The following is a 27,575-nucleotide window of genomic DNA, read 5'->3' as shown; positions in this document are numbered from 1 at the left end:
GCCGAAAGATTGAATGGTCGCTGTAATATCGTTTTCAGTGGCCTTCAATTCAATATGGGAACAGAGAACGACAATGTCCCTATTGAAGTTCCCACATCGTGATAAGGAAATGAATAGCGCAAAACAGAGAAGAAAGAACGTTGTATTCAACTATACGTGAACTCCATGGCGTGTGTGCGTGCCGTGGTGAACACGGTGAAAAGGAAGTGTGTTGTAATTCATTGCCCGGTCTTCTATTTCTTTAGAGCCTGAAATGCATAGCACAGGCACTGGGCTTGTGAAAATGTATAGTTGTCCAAATAGATTTAATACAAGTTTTAAGCAAAGTCCACTCGACTAATCAAGAAATAGCTTTTTCTGATAAATCTCTTTCTTAATGCATTTTACCGTTGCCACGCCTACGCTTACCGCGCGCGCTGCCTGTGTGTGTCGAGTAAAATAAGGTCACCGTTACACGGATCGATGCGGAATAGCTGGTTTCTGTCTCTCCAACATGAATTATATATATTTCCCACTGGGTTCTGAGAGAGCTAGCGTGAGCTAGTACGTGAGTCGCCAGCAGTCGGCCGTCTTGACTGGGTTTCTGGGCCGACCAGTCTTATTTCTATACATATTTAAACATACATCTCAATCCCCCCACCATCCTCAACTACCCTCACTCTCTTTCCCTGGAGCAAGTACGTGTACACTTGTGTTCGCTCAAGCTGTTCCTGATGTGTCATTTTTTCCTCCATGTATCTCTAATTTCCTTCCACCTGTCCATGTCCATACACTGTTCCATCATCAACTTGAGTTGTTGTAGTATGTGTTATACTATTAATTGTAAAACATAAATATTAATTGTTTGGTTCTGTGTTGCTTTAGTTTTGCTTTTGCTTTTTTTTCTTGAGTATTCGTTGTCCCGAAGAAGCCGCCATTGGCAAAAAATCGATCTTTTCTGTGTGATGTCTTTGTGTTGGTGAGTACCGATTTCTTTTGTTTTCCAGCTTTGTTTTCACCAACAGTCGTCTTGTTGTTTAAATTTATAAATTATAACACCTATATATAATCTCAAATGTTGTCCCATTTGGGCTCCCACCGATGAACGAATAATTGACACAAAACGAGAATCACATTTAGAAGAGGCCCAGCTCGGCCTTGGCGACTACCGACAGCAGCTGCTGCATTCGCCCACAAAGCGCTGGCAGGCGTGTTACCTCTATAGCTCAGTGGGTGTTCGCAGAGTTGTGCATTGGGTGTACGTGTGTATGTTATCAGATTGTTACCAGGAAGTACACGGCACAGCTCATTATGTACTGATTGATCGTGTGAAACTCAACCCTGGTTGTTTGCTCTCTGCCTGTACTACAAACTGATTCTTTCTGTCGCGTTTTAGAATTACACTGACCTGTCTTGATGATACAGTGACAGAGAATCATCCACTGTGTGTACCATGACAAAATGGATTCCTACCTGTGGATACCTTTTGTGTGCGTGCTTTACTTCTTTGCGGCAGATGGCGAAGGTGAGTCATTTGATAATTCGTTCACCATTTTGTTTTGATGATGTATTTTGTATACATGTATTACCAAATGAAAGTGCTTTTGGTGTATGGTCGCCCTTTGAGATCACAAGTGCATAAATAGTATTATTCTATGAATTTCCTTATTTGTTTCTATTATTCAAAAATATGACAAAGCTCGGCATCTTGCCTAATGAAATGATAACGATTGCGCAGCCGCAGTCACACTGACCTAGTCATCTTGCCAAGTGAGTAAACACGCTCTGCTCAGCCGTAGTAACAAGGAAAATACAGCAATTAATAGAAACTGTTAAATGGTGAATGAAATGATGAAGTATAGTTATGTAAATGCATCCCATAATTATGGATCCTGTCAGTGAGACTAAACAGATGAAAAGAACTGAACAGATGAAACAGCGCTGTGTAATACAGAAGACAAAGGCGGGAAAAAGGTTGGAAAACACAACAGCACATGATGCGTTCAGTAATATCAAAACATTAAGTCAATATATGTGTGTGTGTGTGTGTGTGTGTGTGTGTGTGTGTGTGTGTGTGTGTGTGTGTCAGACCTGATTACCACTAAAATTTCCTGGTGTACAAATGAGGCTAAAAATGTGTACAATCAGAATTTTAAGGTGTACAATTCATTCTCGCGGTACACACTGTGCTTTATTCCCCCCTCAAACCCCATTATTTAAAGACTGTAAATACATGTAAGAAAGAATTTGTGCTGAAAGTAAATTAAAACATTTTTGTTGAGAAAAAAAACCCATACACTATTAGATATTTGAAAATGTGACACAAAACGAATGATAGAAAAACATAATTTTTATTTTTGACCTCTGAGGAAAATTTGCATCAGCTGCTGTCAGCAGTATTGAGTCAGCCCTTCATTTCTGTCACTGCACTGGTCAGTATTTTCTGGTCTCATACAGTCCTCTTTACACATTGCTTTCTAGGCTCACACAGTCCTCTTCAGACTTATATACTTTTTATTTTTATTTTATTTTTTTATTTTATTTATTTTTATAATTTTTTTTTGTTTTTTTTGTGCGTATGATTTTAATGTCTGGCGTATAATCATACAGCAGTCTTCAATTTCGTAAGATTGTACGCAAATTTCGTACAGTAACCAGGTCTGTGTTTGTGTGTTTCCAGGAGCCGTGACGGGGCCTGATGTCCTGGTGACCAACGGAACCAGAGATCTGCGCTTAACGTGCGTGGTAGCGAACTCTTCATCAGTAGATCGCTACGCGTGGTTCACCCCTCTCCCGAACACAAACCGCTGTGTTAAGAGCTCGGACGGCACGGAATGCACGTTCACCCCGACACTGGAGGACGACACCAAGAATGTCACCTGCAGAGCGCTGGACTCTAACTCTTTCACCTTAGCAGTGGCGACTTACACAGTGAACCTGAAATGTACGTATTCAGACCATTCTTATTGAAAGGAGTTGTTGACAAAAAAAACCCGATGGATGTACAATACCAGCCCTGACAGTCTCACATATCCTTCACTAGACTTTGGCTAGTGACTCTGAAATGTTACTAGCCAAAGGAAATATTTCACTAGCCAACGTACAGTCCTGGCAGGTTGTGCCTTAGCTCGCATTTGGCGAGTAGATTGACGTTTTTACTCACCAGTTAATTGTTTCTATTCAAGTTAACAAGTTCACATACAAAAACAACCACCCATCCGCCCACACACACACACACACACACACACACACACACATACACACACACGTACCTAAAGTGTGGATGGTTACCTAAGAGGCGGCACTGGGTGTAGTGCCTTTCTAGTGCACTTGCACTACAACAGCACTGGGTGCAGTACTCGCTCCGGCATCGAAGAATTTTGCACTAAAAAATGCACAAAATTTGACCTATTTCGTCGCCTATAGAGGACGGAAAGAATGTCATTTTGAACATTGTTATGACATTCTTTCCGTCAAAAAAGTCAATTTAACGGTGTTAAATGAAGCGAGCATCCACACAATTAGGTTGCCATCCAGAGTTTAGGTTGCCATCCACGTGTGGATAGTTGCCTTATGGTGATTTAGGCAACCAAACCTGTGGAAACATGGGTACACACACACACACACACACACACACACACACACACACACACACACACACACACACGCACGCACACACACACACACCCGCCGACCGCAACCATTATACTGAATATCCACTACGACTCAGCTTGTAACTTCTCCTGAATCTGTGTGTTTCGCAGATCCCCCTCAGGTTCCCCCAGTCATCACCCAGAAAAAGGAAATCAAGTGTACAGTGGCTGGAGGCAAACCACTCGTAATGAACGTCACATTTCACTGTCAGACTCATCTCTTTCCCGACGAAGAGGATCACGTCAGTAATGAAACAAGGACAGTGAGCAGCCTCATCACTGAAGCTAACGCAACCAGCTTGAATTGTGCCTGCTTTGCATACTGGGCACCGGAACCTGGGCTTTACCCTGACATCAGTTACATGAGGGTTGATCTAAAAAGTATGTGCGCAATATATGCTGGGTTCTTCGTATGGTTGATGTCGTTTGTTGTGTTCTTTGTTTCATCTGTATCCACTTTGGATAACTTAATTGTTGATTGCCGTAAGACTGTGTGGGCGTAATGTTTCCCCTTTTCCGTCCTAACTCGAATCCAGATGGTAATTATCTGTTCTAGAGACCGGGCACAACATAATCACGTCAGAAACAATAAACCGTTGTGTCATTTTGCTTGGATCTATTGTTGCGGCTGAGCAGATTAATAAATATCCTTAGTCAAAACCATGCACAAGAAGTAGAGGTAACATGCCGAGTCTCAGTGATTATTAAAAATAATGGTCGAAGTTAGCGGATCATGAAAAATGCGAGCTTCAGCGAGTTTACCATGTAAACTGACAAAAAGGAAACAAACTGGCATCAGTTTCGAATTGTATTAACTGCTGAAGAGTCGACCATTACTATCTGCCTGAGTAGAAACCAACCCATATTTCCTTTTTTATCAGTACATGATTTAACAGTGATTACGACAGTTTTATTTTCCTAAACCTCTTTCCAGATAGTCATAATTTTATATTATGATGAGGTCGATAATGGATTACTTCAGACTGCGATAAACGGGTCAAGATTTGCTCAACGTCATCTAACATTTCTCCACTTTTTGGCTCACGTAAGTGTAGCCTATGCGATCGTAACTTTGTCTGTCTGTGCGTTTGTGCGTGCGTGTGTGTGTGCGTGTGTGCGTGTGTGCGTGTGTGTGTGTGTATGTCTGTGGTAGAAACTTTAACATTTGACTAAACACCGAAATACTCATTTCACCTGATTATTTTTCAAGCAACATCTTCAAAGTATGAACCAATGATCAACATTTTGTCGGCATGTGTGTAGTTAAAGTGTGTGGCCAAAGAAAACGGGTGGTGGGGTGGTTTAAGGGGGTACACGCAGCTGACCGGTTTGTGTCGTGTTTGGTATGTAGACCAGGTTAGTGGTCAAGACCACTAGGGGTCGCGCTAAGGATTCTGGTATACATACATTCACTGACTCAGCGTGGTTCTCGATCACCTCTGTATTCGCCGATTCGGGAAGGGGAACAAAGATTTCCGATCGGGTTCGGTTTCTAAGCTCCAGATAAATAGACTAAAGAAGATACCAAAGTGAGATTTCCTACAGTTTGATCTGCACAGCGTTTTTTTCCAATCATCTGCGCGAGGAAGAGCTGTCGAAAGTGCAAAGTCGGCCCGGTAAGTACAGACAGATCTCTCCCAGTCCTACCGTGGTGTCACCGGTATTTTACTGTATTTTGTTTTATTTCAGCAGACACAGTGCTGGGCAGTCACCTCTAGTGAAATGAGTAGATCTAAAGTGCCTGTAAGGATTGTATGTCTTTGTTCTTGGTTAGTATCTCTGATTTATGTGAATTTCAAGAACGGCAGCACTAATCTGTGTCGGTCTGACTAATTACCGCGCGACCGTGGCCGGCGATCGCTCCCAACTGGCACAAGCGACCGCACCCGACCTCAAAAGAAAGTATTTACACGTAATATTTGAGCTGTTAGTATATATCTCCATAATATTTTCTCACGTTGGACCAGTTTTTAAGTCAGAGAAGTGATCGATAAGGGTGTTATAGTGTATTTTGAACTTACAACAAACAAAATATCATTATAATAATAATAATAATAATAACGGGCATTTATAAAGCGCCTTATCAAAAGTTCAAAGCGCGGGACAACAATACATGTATACAAAAATCATACAATCACTGTCAGATTCAAACAACACATCATGCACATCTCACATCCCCAGACTCTATACTAAGGAACTATCCGTAGTGTTGTTGGAACAAGTGAGTTTTCAAATTGGACTTAAAAGATGAAATGGATGGAGAGTGACGTAATTGAAAGGGGAGTGAATTCCATAACTGAGGTCCATAATACGAAAACGTGCGGAAGCCATGAGCCTTGCGTTTAAAGCGACCTTGACAGAGAAGTCGAGCATCATCAGAAGAACGAAGGGTGCGAGAGGGAGTGTAGAGAGAGACCAGTTCAGAAAGATAGGCAGGTGCCGATTCAGAGATGATATTGTAGCAGAAGCAGGCAGCTTTATACCTAATACGTTCAGATACATGAAGCCAGTGAAGTTCTTTCATGAGAGGAGTGCAGGGTTGTCGATGCTGTGCTCTGAAAATGAGACGTGCAGCAGAGTGTTGTACTTTTTGCAAGGGTTGGAGAGTGGAGTCAGGGCAGCCTATGAGAAGGGAGTTGCAGTAATCTAATCTGGACAGAATGCAGGATGTAACGAGAGTTTTAGTGGCATCAACAGTGAGAAATTTTCATATGGAACCTATTCTTCTGATCTCAAAGTAACATGTCTGACAGACTTTTTTGATGTGTTGTTTCATTGAGAGGTGGGAGTCCATGATGAACCCAAGATTCCTAGCACTATCAGAGAGAGAAATGTCACTAGAACCTACTGTGATGGAGGCTGGAAGGGAAGTGGTCGAACAGGAAGCTCCAGAGAAAAGAAGAAATTCAGTCTTGTCATCATTTAACTTGAGCATATTACGGCGCGCAGTTAGCTTATGATTAGTCAAACCGTTTTTTCTGGAATTGTGGAATAGCTTGCGTTTCGTCCATGACCACAGGCGGGTTCTGTTTCGCTCTTCGATTTTTGTGAGTACACAGTATTTGTTATCATGTCAACCACTTCAAAAGTGTGTGTGTGTGGGGGGGGATTCCCAGTTAAGGTGGAGATCATGTAGTGGAGCTCCTGTAACCGTTTTCTCTGTATACAGGAGATACAGAAGGGTGACACCCTTGTAGGAAAATTCGATACTGTTCAGTTCGGCGCCAAGCGCGTGACTGCCACCACTTTAGGGTTAAAACTGACTAGACTTCCCCTTCCAAATTTGCGGCTCGACAGGAAAATATTGTGACCTGTTATCACAAAACATCTTCAAATTCCATCGCATAGTTTGTAAGCTGAAATCTCTTTTTCCAATGCTAGACCCTGAAGGTGAACAGTATCAGGTGGTGAGGGTCAATGATTATGTGGTTGAAATTCCACGTTTTTGCTGTATCGGATAGAACTATGCTTTATTTACCTAATACTTAGCTAATTGATGAAGCTCGATGGAGCGAAGCGATGGAGAGCTTCAATTAGCTTTGGTCGGGCGTCAATCCACGATGAAGATTGAGTCAAAATCAAGCGTAACATGTACATGTTTAGATGATTTTGACTCGATCTTCATTGTTAAAACTGACTAGACTTCCCCTTCCAAATTTGCGGCTCGACAGGAAAATATTGTGACCTGTTATCACAAAACATCTTCAAATTCCATCGCATAGTTTGTAAGCTGAAATCTCTTTTTCCAATGCTAGACCCTGAAGGTGAACAGTATCAGGTGGTGAGGGTCAATGATTATGTGGTTGAAATTCCACGTTTTTGCTGTATCGGATAGAACTATGCTTTATTTACCTAATACTTAGCTAATTGATGAAGCTCGATGGAGCGAAGCGATGGAGAGCTTCAATTAGCTTTGGTCTGTCGTCAAAACACAATGAAGATCGAGTCAAAATCATCTAAACATACATGTTACGCTTGATTTTGACTCAATCTTCATCGTGGATTGACGCCCGACCAAAGCTAATTGAAGCTCGACGGAGCGAAGCGACGGAGGGATTCAATTAGGCTTTGGTGGGCGTCAATCCACGATGAAGACCGAGTCAAAATCATCTAAACTTACATGTGTTACACTTGATTCTATTGATCCGAAGTGTCATTTTTTGTGTAAAGAAAGGCCACATTGTCATACTGATTTTTTGCAGAACCCTCGCTTATAAATAATACATTGTGAGCATGGATGATGTGTGTGTGAGTGAGTGAGTGTGTGTGTGACGTGGTTTCAGAGCACGCCTGTGTGTGTGGTGTCTCAGTGTCTGTGAGTGTGCGTGTTTGTGAGAGAGAGAGAGAGAGAGAGAGAGAGGCGATTTGTTCTTTGCTGGGGGTATGCAGTGCCTTGGCAATGCACTTCTACTTAATTATCAAGTTAATAAATTAAATGTTTACTACATGCATTGGTCAGATAAGACTTTGCTTCCATACTTTTGATACTGCATTTTAAGGTTAGGACGGTTTGTAGTGCTTGGCAATGTACTTATGCAGCCCTGAAAGTCATAAACAATTTGCACTAGTTGACTAATCAACTATCATGACTGCAAACTAACTGTTTTTATATTGCTTTACGCGACTTCAGTGCATTACTGCATTGTCAGTTTTTGCTTAACATCATGCGATTTCAGACAAGACAGTCATCTCCTGCGCTCAGACAAACCTGACCAAGTTTAAAGTACAATTACATTTTCATTTTCAGCGCAGCATCACGCTCTTAGGATTTCTTCTAACTGGACAATCATGAGCCTGACAGTTTGGTCTTGATCATATTTTTGGATTTTCGCAAGAGCAACATCTTTGTGAGTACCCATACTATTAATAATATTCTAACTTTTTATACATCATTAAAAGATTTTTTTGAGTCCTGTCCAATTTTTCTTCGATTTTAGAACTTGAAATATTTTTTGTCTCGGTTCTGAAAGTAGTTTCCAGACCTAGTGGTGCTGCCAGATTTTTCTGCGATTTTAGAAATCTCAAATATTTTTTGTCTCGGTTCTGAAAGTAGTTTTCAGGCAGGAGTCCCAGCCAATTGTTCTGCAATTTTAGAACTTGAAATATTTTCTGTCTCAGTTCTGAAAGTAATTTCACAGTCAAATCTAACGATAACTAATGATATTGTAAATAATGATAATCATTGTTTTTCTTAAACGTCAATTAGACAAAAGGACAGTCATCTCCTGCGCCAAGTTTAAAGTACAATTACATTTTTATTTTCAGCGCAGCATCACACTCTTTGATTTCTTCCACCTGGACAATCCTCAGCCTGATCTTCAGCCTATTTTTTAATTTCGTCACGAGCAACATCTTTGTGAGTACCCAACTTTATACTACTACTTATATTCTAAGTTTTCATACAACATTAAAAAAAAATTTGTCTAGGTTTTGAAAACAATTTCCAGGCCTAAGAGTCATGGTGCCCGATTTGTCTGCGATTTTAGAACTTGAAATATTTTCAGTCTCCGTTTTGAAAGTAGTTTCCAGGCCTAGGGGTGCTGCCCGATTTTTCTGCGATTTTAGAACTTGAACTATTTTCGTCTCCGTTTTGAAAGTAGTGTCCAGGCCTAGGGGTGCTGCCCGATTTTTGTGCGATTTTAGAACTTGAAATATTTTCAGTCTCCGTTTTGAAAGTAGTTTCCAGGCCTAGGGGTGCTGCCCGATTTTTCTGCGATTTTAGAACTTGAAATATTTTCAGTCTCCGTTTTGAAAGTAGTTTCCAGGCCTAGGGGTGCTGCCCGATTGTTCTGCGATTTTAGAACTTGAAATATTTTCCGTCTCCGTTTTCAAAGTAGTTTCCAGGCCTAGGGGTGCTGCCCGATTGTTCTGCGATTTTAGAACTTGAAATATTTTTCGTCTCCGTTTTGAAAGTAGTTTCCAGGCCTAGGGGTGCTGCCCGATTTTTCTGCGATTTTAGAACTTGAAATATTTTCAGTCTCCGTTTTGAAAGTAGTTTCCAGGCCTAGGGGTGCTGCCCGATTGTTCTGCGATTTTAGAACTTGAAATATTTTCCGTCTCCGTTTTGAAAGTAGTTTCCAGGCCTAGAGGTGCTGCCCGATTTTTCTGCGATTTTAGACCTTGAAATATTTTATTTTCCGTCTGTTCTGAAAGTAGTTTCCAGGCAAGGGGTGCTGCCCGATTTTTCTGCGATTTTAGACCTTGAAATATTTTTCATCGTGAAAGTAGAATCCTGCCGATTGTTCTGCGATTTTAGAACTTGAAATATTTTCCGTCTCCGTTTTGAAAGTAGTTTCCAGGCCTAGGGGTGCTGCCCGATTTTTCTGCGATTTTAGAACTTGAAATATTTTCCGTCTCCGTTTTGAAAGTAGTTTCCAGGCCTAGGGGTGCTGCCCGATTGTTCTGCGATTTTAGTACTTGAAATATTTTCCGTCTCCGTTTTGAAAGTAGTTTCCAGGCCTAGAGGTGCTGCCCGATTTTTCTGCGATTTTAGACCTTGAAATATTTTATTTTCCGTCTGTTCTGAAAGTAGTTTCCAGGCAAGGGGTGCTGCCCGATTTTTCTGCGATTTTAGAACTTGAAATATTTTTCATCGTGAAAGTAGAATCCTGCCGATTGTTCTGCGATTTTAGAACTTGAAATATTTTCCGTCTCCGTTTTGAAAGTAGTTTCCAGGCCTAGGGGTGCTGCCCGATTGTTCTGCGATTTTAGAACTTGGCATATTTTCCCGGCGTCTCCGTTTTGAAAGTAGTTTACAGGCCAAGGGGTGCTGCCCGATTGTTCTGCGATTTTAGAACTTGAAATATTTTCCGTCTCCGTTTTGAAAGTAGTTTCCAGGCCTAGGGGTGCTGCCCGATTTTTCTTCTATTTTAGAAGTTGAAATATTTTCCGTTCTGTTTTGAAAGTAGTTTCCAGGCCTAGGGGTGCTGCCCGATTGTTCTGCGATTTTAGAACTTGAAATATTTTCCGTCTCCGTTTTGAAAGTAGTTTCCAGGCCTAGGGGTGCTGCCCGATTTTTCTGCGATTTTAGAACTTGAAATATTTTCCGTCTCCGTTTTGAAAGTAGTTTCCAGGCCTAGGGGTGCTGCCCGATTGTTCTGCGATTGTAGAACTTGGAATATTTTTGCTCAGAATGGACTCAGTTGTGCAGTGTGTAGACTGCCAGAAAATGTTCAGTAGCCGTATTAGGCTATTGAAACATAAATGCTCCAAGTGTACTTCTTGTGGCAGAGTGTTTTCATCATTCCAGCGCCTTCAGTCACACAATTGTTCAGATTCACAGGATATTCAGGTTAAAGCTATTGAGCAACATGGTATCACATTCAACCCTGTACACTGCCAGTGGCAGTTAGACAAATGTCGCCAGTTCACTTTGCCTTTGAAGCTTGCAATGCCTTCATCAGATCATCTGCTTCCGGCTGGAGCACCCAAACATTTTAAAAGGGTTGGTGGAGATGGTAATTGTTTTTTCCGCTGCCTGAGCTTTGCAGTGACTGGGTGTGAAGAGTACCATCTCCAACTTCGAGCTGCAGTCTGCCATTTCATGACACAGTCTGCACACACAAATCGAATTGAGCATGTTCTCCTGCAACAACAAGGGCTGACAGCCGCATCCTATCTGACCAGGTCGGGCATGCGGAATTCAGGGACGTGGGCAACAGAAGTGGAGATTTACAGTGCTGCCCTCATGCTCAACACCAGAATCTGTGTTTATCGCAATGTAGTCGGGCAGAGTGCCTGGCACACACATGATCCAAGATTGCTTGCTCCACTGACCCATGTGAGTTCACGGTGCATTTTCATCAACCACCCCAACAATAACCATTATGAAATTGTGACTGACGTCCATCTTCCATCTGATGGACCAGTGCTGTCATGCCAACATCAACAAGTTCATGTACCTGTGCTTGCAGCAGCAGAGTGTGCAGGTGCTGAGAGGCCACTCGTATCTCATACAACCGTGACACTTGTGAACCGCAGAAATGCAATGCACAAACTGCGTCAAAACCAAGAGTACAAGCAGAAAGAGTCAGCTGAAAATAGGCAGAGAAAAGGTGAGAGGAGACTTAGTCAGGCATATAGGCACAAGGAAGCACACCTAGGCAAAGCAAGAATTGCAAAGAGAAGATGCAGTGGAGAGTTCAGAGAGCAAGAAGCAGAAAGAAACAGACTTAGAATGGCTGAACAGAGAGCCACTAAAGAATATAGCCAGAAAAAAGCAGGTAGAAACAGACAGAAAATGGCAACAAAGAGAGCCAATAGGGATTACAGTCAGAAAGAAGCAGGTAGAACCAGACAGAGAATGACAACAAAGAGAGCCAATAGGGATTACAGTCAGAAAGAAGCAGGTAGAAACAGACAGAAAATGGCAACAAAGAGAGCCAATAGGGATTACAGTCAGAAAGAAGCAGGTAGAACCAGACAGAGAATGACAACAAAGAGAGCCAATAGGGATTACAGTCAGAAAGAAGCAGGTAGAACCAGACAGAGAATGACAACAAAGAGAGGTAGTGAAGAGTACAGAGAGAAAGAGGCCCTAAAAGACAGGCAAAGGAAAGCAGAACAAAGACAGAATAGAAACTATAGGCGAAAGGAATCGGAGAGTGACAGATTGAGGAAAGTGAAGAGAAGGCGTTGTCCTTCATACAGAGAAGCTTATCAAGCTAAGGTGCGAGCAGCAAGGGACAAACTGACCACAAAAAGCAGTTGCTTGACGGTCGATGACATCAAGAAGGTCTTTCAGTCCAATGTTAGTCACGGACCTTCATTCATATGTACATGCTGTAATGGTCTCTTCTACAAACACTCAGTGAGTGTTGCTCCCTCTGCTGCATCTCTCCAGAACAAGGGTGTTAAGTCTTCCATTATAGAGCAGGTTCTGTTAGGAACAAAAAGCTTCCAAGACACTGAGTGGATATGTTCCACATGTCTCTCCAGTTTGAGGAAATCTGTGCTGCCCAATTTAGCTGTGAGAAATGGTCTTGCATTCCCGGCTATTCCGTCTACACTTGAAGGTCTCACAACCCTGGAGGAACGGTGTATATCACCACGAATTCCCTTCATGCAGATGCGAGAGCTTGGCTGCGACCATCAGTTTGGTATCAGGGGAAATGTAGTGAATGTACCAGTGGATGTGCCAGCTATGGTGACTTCATTACCCAGGCGATTCCAAGAGACAGAGACAATTGCCTTGAAGTTGAAGAGACGCTTGCGCTACAAGTCCTCCTACCACTTTGAAAATGTGAGGCCTGGGAAGATCTTTGCTGCTGCGGAGTGGTTGATTGGGAACAGTGTCCTGTTCAGGGAAGAGGGTATTAAGCTCGATCCTTCTTGGTTCAAGCCAGAGTGGGAGGGAGCAGAGTCGGTAGAGTTCAGAATCAACAGTGCAGATGATGACAGTTGTATCCAAGGTGAGAAGACCAACCATGCACACTCATGTGACGGAGGCAAACAACCTGAATGTGATGCTGTGAAGCAATGTTCTAATGTACCGCCACAAGGCCCTGAGCACTTGGTAACTGATCAAGCTTCTGGCACAGTGAAAGACAACAAACCAGAACAAGACCAAGATGGCAATCTGCAAGAAGAGTATGCAGATTTGTTTCAGGAGTGGCCGGAGGAAAACATACCTGCTAATGACAAAGATGACACCGGGGAAGATGATGAAGACAAAGAATGGGTAGAAACCAGTCAAGAGGCAGAACTGGGAGGTGGATGTCGTGACACCCTTCTGCACCCCAACGACTTTACAAGCGATGGCCAGGCAGCACTGAACATAGCACCAGGTGAGGGTAAACATCCACTTGGTCTGTTCATGGACAAAGATTGTGAGGAGAAATCCTTTCCAACCATATTTTGCGGCCAACGACGTGTTGATAACAGTGATCGAATGAAGCCCCTCACCTACAGTAAGATCTGCAAGGCTGAGCTAAGAAGTGCTGACCGGCGTGCTGCCCACTCCATTGCAAACATCTTTTTCAAGTTGAAGAAACTACAGATGTTACAGATTCGAGATTTAGCCACAACAGCACTTCGGAAAGTGAAAGGAGCAAAGACAGGGCATACTGCAGGGCAGTTGAGGAAAGATGGTGCCATTGAAGATCTTCTGCGCCAGGATCAAGGGTATCGTGTCCTCAAAACACTGCGATCCTCTCCCCCGTACTGGCAAGCGAAACAGAAGGATCTCTTTGCTATGATTAGGCAGCTTGGTAGACCAACTTTCTTTGCTACATTTTCTGCTGCTGAAACAAGGTGGCTTGATCTTCTCCGTGTCCTCTACCGCATGGAGCACAGTGTAGACCCCACTGATGATGACCTTGAGAACCTGACCTGGCAGGAGAAGTCGCAGCTTATACAAAAAGATCCTGTGACTTGCGCTCGTCACTTTGACGACAGAGTTCAGGTCTTGTTCAGAAAAGTCATCCTGAGTGATCTGCAGCCTCTTGGAAAAGTGACGGACCACTTTTTCAGAGTAGAATTTCAGCAGCGGGGGTCCCCTCACATTCACTGTATGATCTGGGTTGAAGATGCACCAAAGGCTGATACAGACTCTGACGAAGATGTGGTGGCATTTCTTGATAAACACTTGACATGTCAGAGGCATGAAGAGGGTGAGTTGAAGAACGTTTCGAGCCTGCATGAACACAAGCATTCCAAGTCATGCAAGAAAGGTGGAAAACACGTGTGCAGGTTTGGTTTTCCTCTTCCTCCCATGTCAAAAACTATGATGCTCCGTCCACTGACTCAGTCTGAAGCAAAGGAGAATTCTGGCATCACAGAAAACTTGAGAACCATCAAAAGAGAACTTAGCCACTTGAAACTGGGTGAGAACATTTCTTTTGAAGAATTTCTGGCGCGAGTCGGCATTGATGAGAATCAGTACATCCTTGCACTTCGTTCTGACCTTGACAGCACCAAGATCTTTTTGCAACGCGAACCATCAGCGACACGCATGAACAGCAGAAATGATATTCTCGCTCAGGTGTGGATGGCCAACACAGATGTGCAATTTGTCCTGGATGAGTATGCCTGTGGAATGTATATTGTGACGTACATCAGCAAGAGCCAGCGTGGCATGAGCGATCTTCTAAAACACGCTGATGATGAGGCAAAACGTGGCAACCACAGTGTCAAACAAAAAGTCAGACACATTGCGAACAAGTTTTTGAACCACTGCGAAGTGTCTGCCCAGGAAGCTGTCTACCTCCTGATGCAGCTGCCTTTGACCCGATGCACAAGGGATGTGATTTTTGTCAACACATCACCCCCCTGCCAGCGAGTTGGTCTGCTCAAGAATTCCACCATGCTTGAAGCAATGAAAGATGAGGACACAGATGTGACTCTCACAAGCCTGATCGACAGGTACTCTGAAAGACCAAAGGAGTTGGAAAACATCTGTCTTGCAGACTTTGCTACTTCGTACGACGTGAGAAAGGCAGGATCAAGCAGCAGAACAGGTAAGAACACCAAGAAGAAGGAACAGGATTTCCTCCCTGAAGGTGAATATGAGGAGGATGCAACCGACAACATCTGGAACAATGACTCCTCTTCTGGTCACCTGTACAAACTTCCTGATGGCAAAGTCTTGCACCACCGGAGAAAACCAAAAGTTCTGCGCTGTGTTCGCTTTTCTCTGGAGTCTGACTCAGAAAACCACTACAGAGAGAAGCTGATGTTGTACATCCCATGGCGAAACGAGGACAAGGATATCATTGGTGGGTGTGGGACATACCATGAGAGATTTGAACAGATGAAAGAAACAGTGTTCGAAGTCAGCAGCAAGTTTGAGACCAATGCTACTGCTGTGGACCAGGCTGTGGAACAGGTGCAGAAGGATGGCATTGATGAGGAAGCATGGGATGGGGTGGCTCCACAAGCACAAGACATGGAGAGCCGCCACGAGAAATACAACACAGAGAGTACCATCAATGCAGCGTTCCAACCAGACTCTGAACAGCACCGACAGTATGACATTGGTCTTGACCTGGGTTGTCATGCTACATCCGACATAACTCACGACCGTATAGTGAACAGGATACCAAATGAAGAATTTGATGCAATGGTAAGATCATTGAATTGCAGTCAGCAAACGTTCTTCTATCACATACTGCACTGGATGAAGACAAAGTGTAGTGGCAGTCTATCTGCATGCGAACCCTTCCACTGTTTTCTCTCTGGAGGTGCAGGTGTGGGGAAGAGTCGCTGTGTCCTGGCCATTTACCATGCCCTTGTCCGTTACCTAAGCAGTCGCCCTGGGGACAATCCAGATTGCCTTCGGGTACTTCTTGCCGCTCCAACAGGCAAGGCTGCCTATAATATCAGAGGTGTGACACTACACACAGCCTTCTGCCTCCCTGCAAACCAGAGTCTCAGTGATTACGTGAAACTTGACGCCAGTCGCTTGAACACACTTCGGTCAACTCTAGCAGAATTGCGATTGGTGATCATTGATGAAATTTCCATGGTTGGTGCCAACATGATGGGTTTTGTCAGTCAGCGTCTGCAACAATTGATGGGTTGCAGCAAGCCGTTTGGTGGTGTAAGTGTCCTTGCTGTTGGTGATCTATTCCAGCTGAGACCAGTCATGGATCGCTGGGTATTTCAGCCAAGTCGTGGACCGTACGAAGCACTAGCACCAATTGTCTGGCAGGAGCTGTTCAAGATGTTCGAGTTGACCCAGGTGATGCGGCAGAAAGATGACAGAACCTTTGCTGAAGCTCTAAACAGGATCAGGGAGGGATGCCACACCAAAGAAGATGCAAGCCTCATCAAGTCCCGTGTTGTCATATCCAGTATCCCGGACAACATGCTTCACCTGTTCACCAGCCGTCGTCTCGTCACTGAGCAAAACACCAAAAGTCTTGCCCTTCTCCAGTCTTCGGAGATTCTGCTGGAAGCCAAGGACAGTGTGATGGGTGACATCAGTGTTGCACTGAAAACCGAGATACTTCACAAAGCTCGTGATATGACAGTGCAACAAACGCAGAGTCTTCCATCACACTTGACTCTCAAAGTGGGCGGTAGATTCATGTTGGTGCACAATGTTGACATCAGCGATGGTCTGACGAATGGAGCTTCTGGCACCTTACGACAGGTTGGACACAAAGGCAGTGAGAAGCCAGAACATGTGTCGGTTGTATGGATAGAATTTGATGAAGAGAGTGTTGGTGAAAAGACCCGCCACCGAAACAAACAACTCTACACACCAGCCATCAGCTCCACATGGACTCCCATCTTTCATGCCGTCAAACAGTTTCGTGTTGGAAAACGAGAAAATGTTGCAGTGCTTCGTAAACAGTTTCCGTTGACAGCTTGCTCTGCAATCACAGTACACAAGTCACAGGGTTCAACTCTTGAGCAAGTTGCGGTGTCTTTCCAGGGTATGGTACAACACCATCTAGTGTATGTGGCACTCAGCAGAGCCAAAACTCTGGGCGGCCTCCATCTTCTTGATTTTGACCCAAACAAGATCAGAGTGTCACCTGATGTCAAGACCGAGATGGAACGATTGCGGAAGAAGCCCATTGAGTGGTGTGTGAGCGACCTACAGCAGTTTGCCAGCATTGGATTTCTCATAGGTTTTCACAACAGTCGCTCTCTTCACAAGCACATTGGAGATCTCCGCCTTGAAAGAAATCTGTTACGAGCTGAAATGTTATTCATATTTGAAAGCTGGGAACAAGAACAAGATGAACCACAGCACTACAGTCTCCCTGAATTCAAAGTTCTTGAGAGAAACCCTGCTCCAACCAAAACTCACCGTCCACATGCTGGCACAATAGTGTACATCCGTGATGACAGTCTGCTGTCTACCTCCAACACAGCTACAAGCCGAAGTTGCAATCACAGCATAGAAGTTACAGTGCTTGACGCCAGCAGCAGAATTGCAGGGCTGAGTGTAGTGGGAGTGTACTGTCCTCCGGGTGTGAAAACCAGCGCACTGCGTACTGAACTTGAGACCATTCTTCACAGGGTATTAGCAAGTCACCCCTATGTTGTGATGGGAGGAGACTTCAACAGTGATGCCTCTGACAGACTGTCAAAACCACTCGAACAGCTGTGTCAGGAATTCAGTCTGCGTCAGCTCATTACTGAACCCACAACAGACTATGGCTCAGTGTTGGATCTGATCTTCACCAATCTCCCTGAGTCTGCAATACTAGGAGGTGTACTTGAATCCTGGTACTCGGACCACAAACCCTGCTGGGTGTCAATTTCAGTGTAAATGGAATTTTTGAGAGATTGCGAGTTTGCTGTGTTGTTGTCTTTGTATTTGAAATGCACTTAACAATATTCTGTTTGTTGCAGAATTTGATATGCAAGCCATGACAGTGACACAACTAGGTGTGGATGCGTTAATTAGATTCTGTGTCTGGTGTTTTAATTGGCGCTACATCTGAAGTTGTGTAGAGGAGCATAAGATTTGTCATGTTTTATTTTAAATTAATGCAATTGAAATAAAGAATCAGTAGCAGAACGCTATATGTGTGCTGTAATATATGTGATGCGAGTATGTAGTGTGAGTGTGTGTGTTAAGATTTATTCCTATGCATTACAATTTACTTGTACATGTATTGCATGAGAATTCCAAAGTTAAAAAATCTCATCTTCATGTGTATGTGTTGAACATATAGTTTCACATACGTGAGCCTTGAATTGGCGCTAAATCTGAAGTTATGTACGGGAGCATAAGATTTGTCATGTTTTATTTTAAATTAATGCAATTGAAATAAAGAATCAGTAGCAGAACACATTTGACTCCTTGTTTTTGCTTTTAATTAAATTAAATGCTCTATCCTTTTCTGGTTGTAGTTTGTTGTTTATTTATTGATTGAATGGATGTCATAATCAAGTTTTCTCCACAGGTCAGTGCTTGATATCATCTTCAACAGTCTCCCTGAATCTGGAGGATCATCATGTTTACTTGACTTTATGCTTCGTGTCTCCTTTAATGTACACTAACTTTATTAGTGTATTGCAGATGTTTGTGGGGTGTAACAGTAGTAACACACAACATGCCTGGATGAGCTTATAGTTCATTGTGCTTGATGTATTTTCATCATAACACTCAAATTAATGTTCATGTCCTTGCAAGTGACTAACTGTACAGATCCCACAGGACACAAAAGGAGCGTCGAATTAGCTTTGCTGTATGCTGAGTGTGTGATTTGGAAAAAAAATATGTTGATACATTTTGCTTCATGTTGTTGCTTCATCAGTGGTCTGTTTAGTAATTGTAATTTTAGGCTAGTGAGTATTATAACTGTCAAATTCGCATTTCGCATAAGTTTAAGGTGTTTGCTTTGTTTTTAAAATTGATTAATTGAATATCATAGTCAAGTTGTCTCCAGGTATTGTCAAGTGGTGTAATTGTACTATGACAATAAATTTGAACAATAAAGTCATGTCACTTATGTGAGGTAAGTAACTGCCCCCAGAAACTGATACCGTGTTGTGGTGGGATGGCTTGCGTGCTTCCATAATCCATCAAGCTAAGTCAGCTAATGTGCAGGGTGCCTGGTAGGGTCTCCCATACTGAACAGTCGGTGGTGTCTGACCATCAAACTAAGTCAGTTGGCGCGTTTTGCACATTTTCAGGGTTTCCCATGCTGAACAGTTTGAATGACTAGAAGCCTGACAAAACTCAGTTTCAAGATTAAAGAAGTAGAACTTGCAAACAATTTTATCAGCTATATATATGCATGTCTGCTATTGGTTACAGATCTGAGGATATGATGACATGGTGGCGAGTGATGACAGCAAGCACAGAGCAGCGGTGGAATAAATTGCAGGACACTCGACCCCCCCACCCACCCCTCATGACCCGCTGCTTATCAGTGCCAGGCAAGCCTGCGTGGTTCAGAAGTACAACTACAAGTAGCTGGGCATAATCCTGGACTGACAACACAACTGAAGTGGTAACGACAGCAGCTGCTACAGAAATGTCTTCATTTTTTACTGGAGCTGAGGCTCCATCCTTGTGGACATTGCCATTCTCTGGTTTCCAAACATGTCGGATAGTGTACTCTCAAACAAAATTGGTGACATTTCTGAATCATTTAGAGAGGACTGTGGTATGCTGATTGAAGTGGTGTGCTATCATTGACCCTAACACTGTGCGTGAGGAAACAGTGATGAAATTCAAGGCTATTCGGTGTAATCTTTCATATTCTTCCCTGCATGTGGAGCTGGTAATCCACAGGACAAGTGACACATCAGAGAGACTTCTGGGTGTGAAGGCTTGGATCATGGACAAATCACCCCATGGATACCATGATCTTCTTTCCTTTCTCCACTCTATGTATCATGTTTTAAAATCAATATTTGTATTGTCATTCTGTTGTCAAAAATTAGAAGTTTGAATCACTTAAATCAGTTCACCTTATTTTGTAAGTTAAGGTGATACGTCCTTGGGCACTGCCAAGGGGAGGTAATTCTTAACTTAGCGGTTTTTCAGTTGGCAACTCCTCTCAAAATGTATTCAACATTGCCTGTGATCATGATCCAGGGCTAAAGATGGTGTGCAATTTACCAGGCACTGTCTAGGGGAGATAATTCACCAGTTCGAGGTTTGTCAGTTGCCAACATCCTTCAAAATTTAATCAAAATATTATTTTCAGTGCTGGCAAATCATTCATTATTCTGGTAGACCCAACCCATTCAAATTCAGGTTCAGGCACAGTGATGTAGAAAAGAAAATGTCAGTTAGACCTGGATTCAAAAGTGAGTTGAACCCACCTTGTAAGATCTCCCAAAAATGGAAAAAAATGAGGTCTTAAGAAGGAGGGAGTCTTAAACTGGGGGTAACTTTACAGAGATTATGAACAGAAAGTCAGAAAACAGATTATTAAAAGGGAGGGAGTCTTAAAAGGGGTGTTCCACTGTATGTGTACGTGATAGAAGACAGACCGAGGCCTAGGAACTGCACATCACTAAAACACTGCAATGTATCATGTGTGGAAGAGTCTTTAGAACAAGATCAAATGAGTGTGATTCTTGTGTAATGATTCCCATATTTGACTTTTTTATGACTTTTCAAGAATAAACCATCATTTTAAAGGGTCATTTCTTTTTATAAAAAATGTTTGGCTCACCGTCTCACTTTCAGACATGGCAAAGCTTTAGTTTTGTAAAAGCGACTTTTAGCTTTAGCAAGCACAAGCAGTCAGCATTTTGAATGTTGGCCTGTGACAAATTCAAGGTATGTTCTTACCAAATACAAGTGAGCCTTGCTAGATTTGACTGAGATTGTGAGATGTTTTCACAAGGAGAAATGTGACTTTAATTGAACACTGGGGTGGTGTAGATTGCACAATGTCATGGTATTCTGTGATAATACTTACACGGAGTGGTAACTGTACTACTACAAGTCATGGTACAGTAGAACTCCCTTTTTAAGACCCCCCAAGACCTTGTTTTCTCAGACTTTCTGTTCATATCCTGTGTACAATTACCCCCATTTTTTACTTGCTTCATTTTAAGAGGGGTGTCTTAGAAGGGGGGTTCCACTGTATTGGACATTTTGTCTCAGCTTCCTCTTAAAAGGCCACTGCATTGGAACCGCCCCTTTTTAAGACCACCTAATTTGGACTTCTTCACAATCCCGTGTCATCTCAGAATTTGTTTTCGTATCTTCTGACTTGTTCTGTAAATTAACCCCCATTTTGTGACCCCCCCCCTTCAAATTTTCAAAAGGGGAATCCACTGTTTTTACTTCAAGGTGCTGTTTTCACATGAATGTGTGTGTGTGTGTGTGTGTGGTTGAGCAAATGCTTATGGTTACTGTACATTGCATGGTACCTGCAATGTGAGGCCCCTCTGATGAATGGACACTCCCCATGAAACGACAATTTCTGTAGTCCCTTTGATCTTGACAAACATTTACCTGTTGTAAAAGTAAAAGGTCACTTGCAATTTAGGGCTAGTTCAGGTGTCCTTTCATCACAGGTACCTCGTGCTGTATTATCTGTGCCGTTGTGTGATCATGATTGTATGTTTGTTTTGTGTTTCTTTTTATATGTAAAATATGTTCTTGCCAGTGACTGTTACCGCAGGCCCCACTAGAGTGCTTTTTTTTTTTTTTTTTTTTTTGGGGGGGGGAGGGGAGGGGGGGGGGGGAGGGGAGGGGAGGGGGGGTTGATGGGATAGCACAAAAAATCATCTGATGAAAACCACACAAATTGACATTGTGCATGAAGTCATTGTGTCTAGTCTGGTATTTTAAAATGTTTCCTGAAGTTGACAGAGGTAATTGAATAAATTCTGAAACTGAAAGTGTGCATATGTGTGCTGTAATATATGTGATGCGAGTATGTAGTGTGAGTGTGTGTGTTAAGATTTATTCCTATGCATTACAATTAACTTGTACATGTATTGCATGAGAATTCCAAAGTTAAATTTCATCTTCATGTGTGTGTGTGTTCAACATAATTATTGTTTCACATACGTGAGCCTTGAAGGCTTTGCCTCTTGTTTTGTGTGTAATATGTTTAAATAGGCAGTGTTATTGTACTCATGTCATGCACTGTTTGATTTCAGCGTGTCCCTGTGTTTCATTTATCTTTGACATTCCTTCCTTTGTTAAAAGCAATTTAGAGTTTCTTTTGTTATGTTGAAATGTAGTCAATGTTCCTCAAACTATTTGATTTTTTTTATTTACCGTTCACACACTTTTTGTTTCAGAATTCCTGCGGGATACGAGTTCTACAGCTAGTTGGGTGGGTGCAGGCGCCACGGTTTTCGTGGCTGCTATCCTCAGTATATGCGCCATTCAAGGCTGTTAAATTAAAATAATTTTTGCAGTAGGTGAGTGTTTTTATACATGTTTCTACGTGTGTGCATTTGCGTGTGTGTGTGTGTGAGTGTGAGTGTGTGTGTATGTGTGTGTTTGTGTGTGTGTGTGAGGGGGTGCTTGTGCGTGTGTGTGTGTGCGTGTGTGTGTGTGTGTGTGTGTGTGTGTGTGTGTGCGTGTATGTGCGTGTGTGTGTGTGTTTCGATGTTTGTTTTTATTTTTCAAGTTACAGAAGTAAAAGATAGGAGCGCGCATGATGAAGAGAGAGAAAATAAGTCGGGAAAGGCGAAATAACAACTTTTTTTGCCAAGCACATCATTGTGGGGCTTTTAATCAGTAACATGCATCCGTCTACAATGTATCATCATTCATTCTTCAACTTGTATATTAAATATGTAAATGGCAAGTATATTAGACATATATATACAACATTAGGACATAACCGACAGACGGACATATAACATACCGTTCGCCTACAAATAAGGCCAGAGCATAACATGACATGCAAATTACAATACTGATAAAAGGAAAGAGAGAGAGAGAGAGAGAGAGAGAGAGAGAGAGAGAGAGAGAGAGAGAGAGAGAGAGAGAGAGAGAGAGAGAGAGAGAGAGAGAGAAAGAAAGAGAGAGAGAGCGAGAGAGGGGGTAATGATGGTGGTGGTATCATTTATAATGTATAGTCTTAAGTAATAATACAAATAATAGTTTCTTTTTGAACTTCCACCCTACAATAGTCAAAAGTCACTAGAATACAAGACCCCCCCTACACCCATAAGATTGGACAGGGTGACAGACAGGTAAGAGGATAAGTGAAGCAGACAGACATAAGACATACACACACACTCTTGCCTAAAGTCTTATAAAAACCTACAATTTTACAACTGTGGAAAAAGTTTAGCTGGAAAGGACACTTCGCCTTGGTCAATAGCATAACATATATTCGCATAGGGTAACCACTCTGACAAAAATTCAACATTTCTATTCCTGTTAGAATTCAATGATTTTTCAATGTAATATCTTTGTTTTAATATTTTCAAAAAAACACTCAAAAGCGGAACTGAGCCCTGAAGTTTACATTTATAAATATAATATTTTCCTAAAAGAATAATCAAATCTAAAACATTATCAGTGTTCACATTATCATCATTTCCAAATATTATCAATCCTTTTGAAAAAGTCAAATGTTCACAATGTAAACATTCTTTGTGCAATACAGTATTCAATTTAATCCAGAAGGTTTTAACAATCATACATTCCCAAAATAAGTGAAAAATTGTCTCTTCATGATACCCGCAAAATGTGCAAAGCGGTGAATTTTTAATTTTACACAAATATAAATATTTATTACAAGGTAGAATCCGGTGTAAGAGTCGCAGCTGAAACCACCTTAAACTTACATCCACAGTACTTTGAAAGGGTTTCAAAAAAAATTAATTTCCAATTCATATTACTTTCACTGGTGCTATTCCATTTTGAAACCGCGGATGGAATAACGTTAGACTGCACAAACACCTTCTTCACAACATGGTTTCCTTTTTTTATCACTGACCACACTCTACTATCCACTGATTCATGCTGACAATTCAATGTCTTAAAATTCAATTTCTTCTGATAGTTTTTCACAGCGGATACAATTCCACAATACAAAAAAAACTCACTTTTAACATTAGGAAATAATTCAGAAAACTCTTGATAATTCAAATATTTACCCTCCAAATTTACTAAATGTTTCACATATACAATTCCTTCTTCATGCCAACTCTTATAATAAATGCTTCTTTTACCTCTCACTATGTTATCATTATAAAAAATACATTCGTACAAAAATTCATCAATATTAACAGGTAGACATTTTGCATATAACTTTTCATAATGCTTTAACCCAGCCAGCAAGACATTAGCGGCCGATAGTCGGCCGAACACCCTTCAAAAAGTCGGGCCGGTGACGTCAAAAGAGACGACGCGGGTGTTGGCCCGACTAACTTTTGTAAAGAGGCAACGAGGCGGCCGACAGGCGGCCGAACACCTGTACTATGGCGGCACGCATCCGGTCCGATGTTAATCGGCCCGATGACTTGTTGGACCTGCGGCCTGACACCTTATGCCGACATCAGGAAGATATCGATTTCAGCGGGAAGACATCGGGACGATGTCGGCATAAGGTGTCGGGCCGCAGGTCCAACAAGCCATCGGGCCGATTAACATCGGACCGGATGCGTGCGGCCGCCTCGTTGCCTCTTTGCAAAAGTTAGTCGGGCCAACACCCGCGTCGTCTCTTTTGACGTCACCGCCCCGAGTGTGTGTGTATTGTTTTCAGCAGACAACCTCAAATAGTTTGTGTTTGTATGTGCGTGGGTGAAGAAAGAATAGAACATGGAGGGGGGAGAGGTAGTATGAAAGAAAATGAAATATTCGAGAAAAAAAAATCATATGGCTGATTGTTTTTTCTTCTGCATGGGAGGAGAGAATGATAGAAAAAGACGAAAAAGTAAAAATTAGGGTAACGTTACAAAAAGGGCAATAACTCTGGAATGAAACATTATTTTGACCTAAAACCTTACAAGTAATAACGGCAGATGATTGAACTTACTATTTCCCGGCAAAAGTTTGTTTTTAAAAGTTTGGCCATTTTAAGTCCTTTTCTCCAAAAAAAAGGGTCATAACTCCGTGAAAAATAAATTTGAAGGGCTGAAATTCTCACATCACGTTCTAAATATAACAGTCTGTCAAATAAAATCCAAAACTCAAAATCGATAAATTTGTCAAGAATGTCCCTTTAAGCAGAAATGGCCACATATATTTATATACAGATATACATTTAAAAAAAAAATTGTCATGCTGCATTTTAAGTACAATTTCCAATGATAAATATGTCAATTTTTAACATATCTTAATTTAGATCTGCATATTATATAATTTAGTTTAACATGCACATACATTTTAAATGAATTGTTGAACCATTCAGCACATGTTTAGTTGCATTATGTGCGACATATTTTTTTTTTGAAGCTGTCTGTGTTTGTTTTATGCTGAAGAAAAATAATCAGTGAGTTCCATAGGACCGCACCTGAATATAGAAGGCTTGATTTGAAAAGGTCAATACGTGGAGTCGGTGTTACGATTTTTAGTCTGTTATAGTTCAAAATAAAATTATCACGTAATGTCTCCGGATACATACAGAGTATGTATAGAGAGAGAAGATATGTATGTATGTCACACGCATTCCTTCTTTGCCACTACTAAAGCAAACGTGTGCAAGATTGTATGTTACACGCTTTGATGCCGAAATCAATTATTTTGATTATGCATTTATTTCTGAAAATGTTTACCTTTACATACATTCAGTCACTACCTTAAACACTTTTGTTTTCAGTATTCATTTCAAGTGATCACGAACGTAGAAAAATGGGTATCAAAGCGTTGTTACATTTTGTTGTGCATTCTGAATAGTGTGCCAACAGGCCTTGGTCAGTCAATCACGTTTTATCTGTGTACTAAGTGTTTGACGGTAAAAGAATAACACCAACCCCGTTCTCCTGTATATAACTGAAAGCCACATTTTCTTCTTCATTCAATTTCTGTTTTCAAAAGCTTCGTCAACTTTCCACTTACACGACACGGTCCCTTTACCAAGCTTCAATGAAGAACCCTGAATACGAAAGCTCAAAACAAAACAATAGGTACTACTTTCACTATCGTCGTCTGCAACGAAAACCGAAAATGGTGAAACGCTTTGCTACGTACACAGAGGACGAAATTGCAAAGAAAAGATCGAACCTTACACCTGTGACTAGGAAAAGTTGCATAGACAGTTCCGTGCGGATCTTACCACGTATCAACGTACATCCGATGCTCAGAACCTACAGATGGGTGACGCTTTGGCGATTGAGGCTTCGTCTTCAGCTCTAACACGCACGCAGACAGTCAGGCAGGTCTAATCTGCACCAGCGGTGATGGAAGGTTTGGATTTAGAAACACTCGAATGTTACTTCGACAAGATAAACGAACCGAAAGACGAAAGTGTGCCCCAAATTCGGAAAATATTCTTTCAAAACTGCACTGTAAACAACATCAACATCACTGTGAGAAAAAGAACAATCCAAACACAACCAGTTCCCCTGTGGAACATTTCGGGTGGACTTTCCCACGACCTGACCTACAAAAATTCTCCGTGTTCGTTCGCGCTTTGCATTCAATCTGTGTTAGTGCGCGCGTGTGTTTGTGTGTTTAGCTTTCGTTGGTTTGTGCTGTTTGGTTAAAAAAAAGTTTATTTTTTTCATTGAAAGATTCAGAAACGTTGGTTGATACTTTGTTAAATGCATTCAACCAGAAAAAGACACAAAACGAATTGGATCTATCTTCTGCGCGCATGCGTGTGTACGGTATGTGTGAAAAGGCAATTGTGTTGTCAGTCTGGTTTTGTGCCTGTTATTTCGTCCACAAAAACTCATTTATATCTTTCTATGCCTATGCTGTGAGACATAATCGCCATTACGAGCTAGTCGTGTGACAGAGAGTTTTCTTGCACACTCGACTGCTGCTGTTTCACTCCGGCTAAAGCCGTCGTGAAACATCTACAGTCTCGTGTGCAAGAAAACTCTCTGTCACACGACTAGCTCGTAATAGCGGGTAATATATGTATCTGTGTGTGGAGAGAGAGAGAGAGAGAGAGAGAGAGAGAGAGAGAGAGAGAGAGAGAGAGAAAGATAGAGAGCTAGAGAGCGAGAGAGAGAGAGGAGAGAGAGAGAGAGAGTGAGAGAGAGAGAGAGAGAGAGAGAGAGAGAGAGAGAGAGAGAGAGAGAGAGATCAAATCATGTCAAAACAAATGAAATTTTATGTTACGAGTGTAACCGAGTGCCAAATGTACTTTACCCTGATCACAGGGTCAAAGAATACAGAGTGCCCCTTTCTCACCAAGCTCAAACACTCAAATCAACTGACACATGTTAAATTACCAGGTTCTTTATTTCCATAAGATGATGAGGGGAATGTGTGGGAAAGCGGGGGTTTACCTTCAAATACAAAACTTCCAATGTCTTACTCTCTAGAACTAGAACAATCCAAAACAACACTCTAAATCCTTTACTCTAAAGCTATGCTTTAGATTCCCACTCTAAAACTTATGCTTTAAAACAATACTTTAAATCCTCCCT

At 41.9% G+C, this 27,575-nt stretch overlaps 1 protein-coding gene and 1 long non-coding RNA gene across 2 annotated transcripts; both read left to right on the top strand.

Moving 5' to 3' along the window:
• Positions 1-1,158: 1,158 nt before the first annotated feature.
• Positions 1,159-22,432, top strand: LOC138973929 (uncharacterized). The gene is made up of 4 exons (XM_070346638.1): positions 1,159-1,504; positions 2,660-2,923; positions 3,744-4,013; positions 22,314-22,432. The coding sequence occupies exons 1-4, from the start codon at positions 1,441-1,443 to the stop codon at positions 22,412-22,414; spliced, it is 699 nt and encodes a 232-aa protein (XP_070202739.1). The 5' UTR covers positions 1,159-1,440; the 3' UTR covers positions 22,415-22,432.
• Positions 6,626-21,742, top strand: LOC138973930 (uncharacterized). Its single transcript, XR_011458221.1, has 4 exons — positions 6,626-6,679; positions 8,380-8,479; positions 8,898-8,988; positions 19,354-21,742. It is a non-coding gene; the product is annotated as an uncharacterized lncRNA (long non-coding RNA).
• Positions 22,433-27,575: the final 5,143 nt, after the last annotated feature.

Source organism: Littorina saxatilis, linkage group LG8 (genome assembly GCF_037325665.1).
Source record: "Littorina saxatilis isolate snail1 linkage group LG8, US_GU_Lsax_2.0, whole genome shotgun sequence".
In the NCBI taxonomy this organism is placed as follows: Eukaryota; Metazoa; Mollusca; class Gastropoda; order Littorinimorpha; family Littorinidae; genus Littorina; species Littorina saxatilis.
The sequence above is the reverse complement of the archived record's forward strand: the minus strand, read 5'-3'. Positions and strand labels throughout refer to the sequence as shown.

Bases quoted from the DNA above. Each gene is read 5' to 3' on its own strand.
- LOC138973929 (XM_070346638.1), top strand. From the start codon at position 1,441: ATGGATTCCTACCTGTGGATACCTTTTGTGTGCGTGCTTTACTTCTTT. The intron at 1,505-2,659 runs GTGAGTCATTTG...GTGTGTTTCCAG, and splicing joins CTTTGCGGCAGATGGCGAAG to GAGCCGTGACGGGGCCTGAT. The intron at 4,014-22,313 runs GTATGTGCGCAA...TTTTTGTTTCAG, and splicing joins CATGAGGGTTGATCTAAAAA to AATTCCTGCGGGATACGAGT.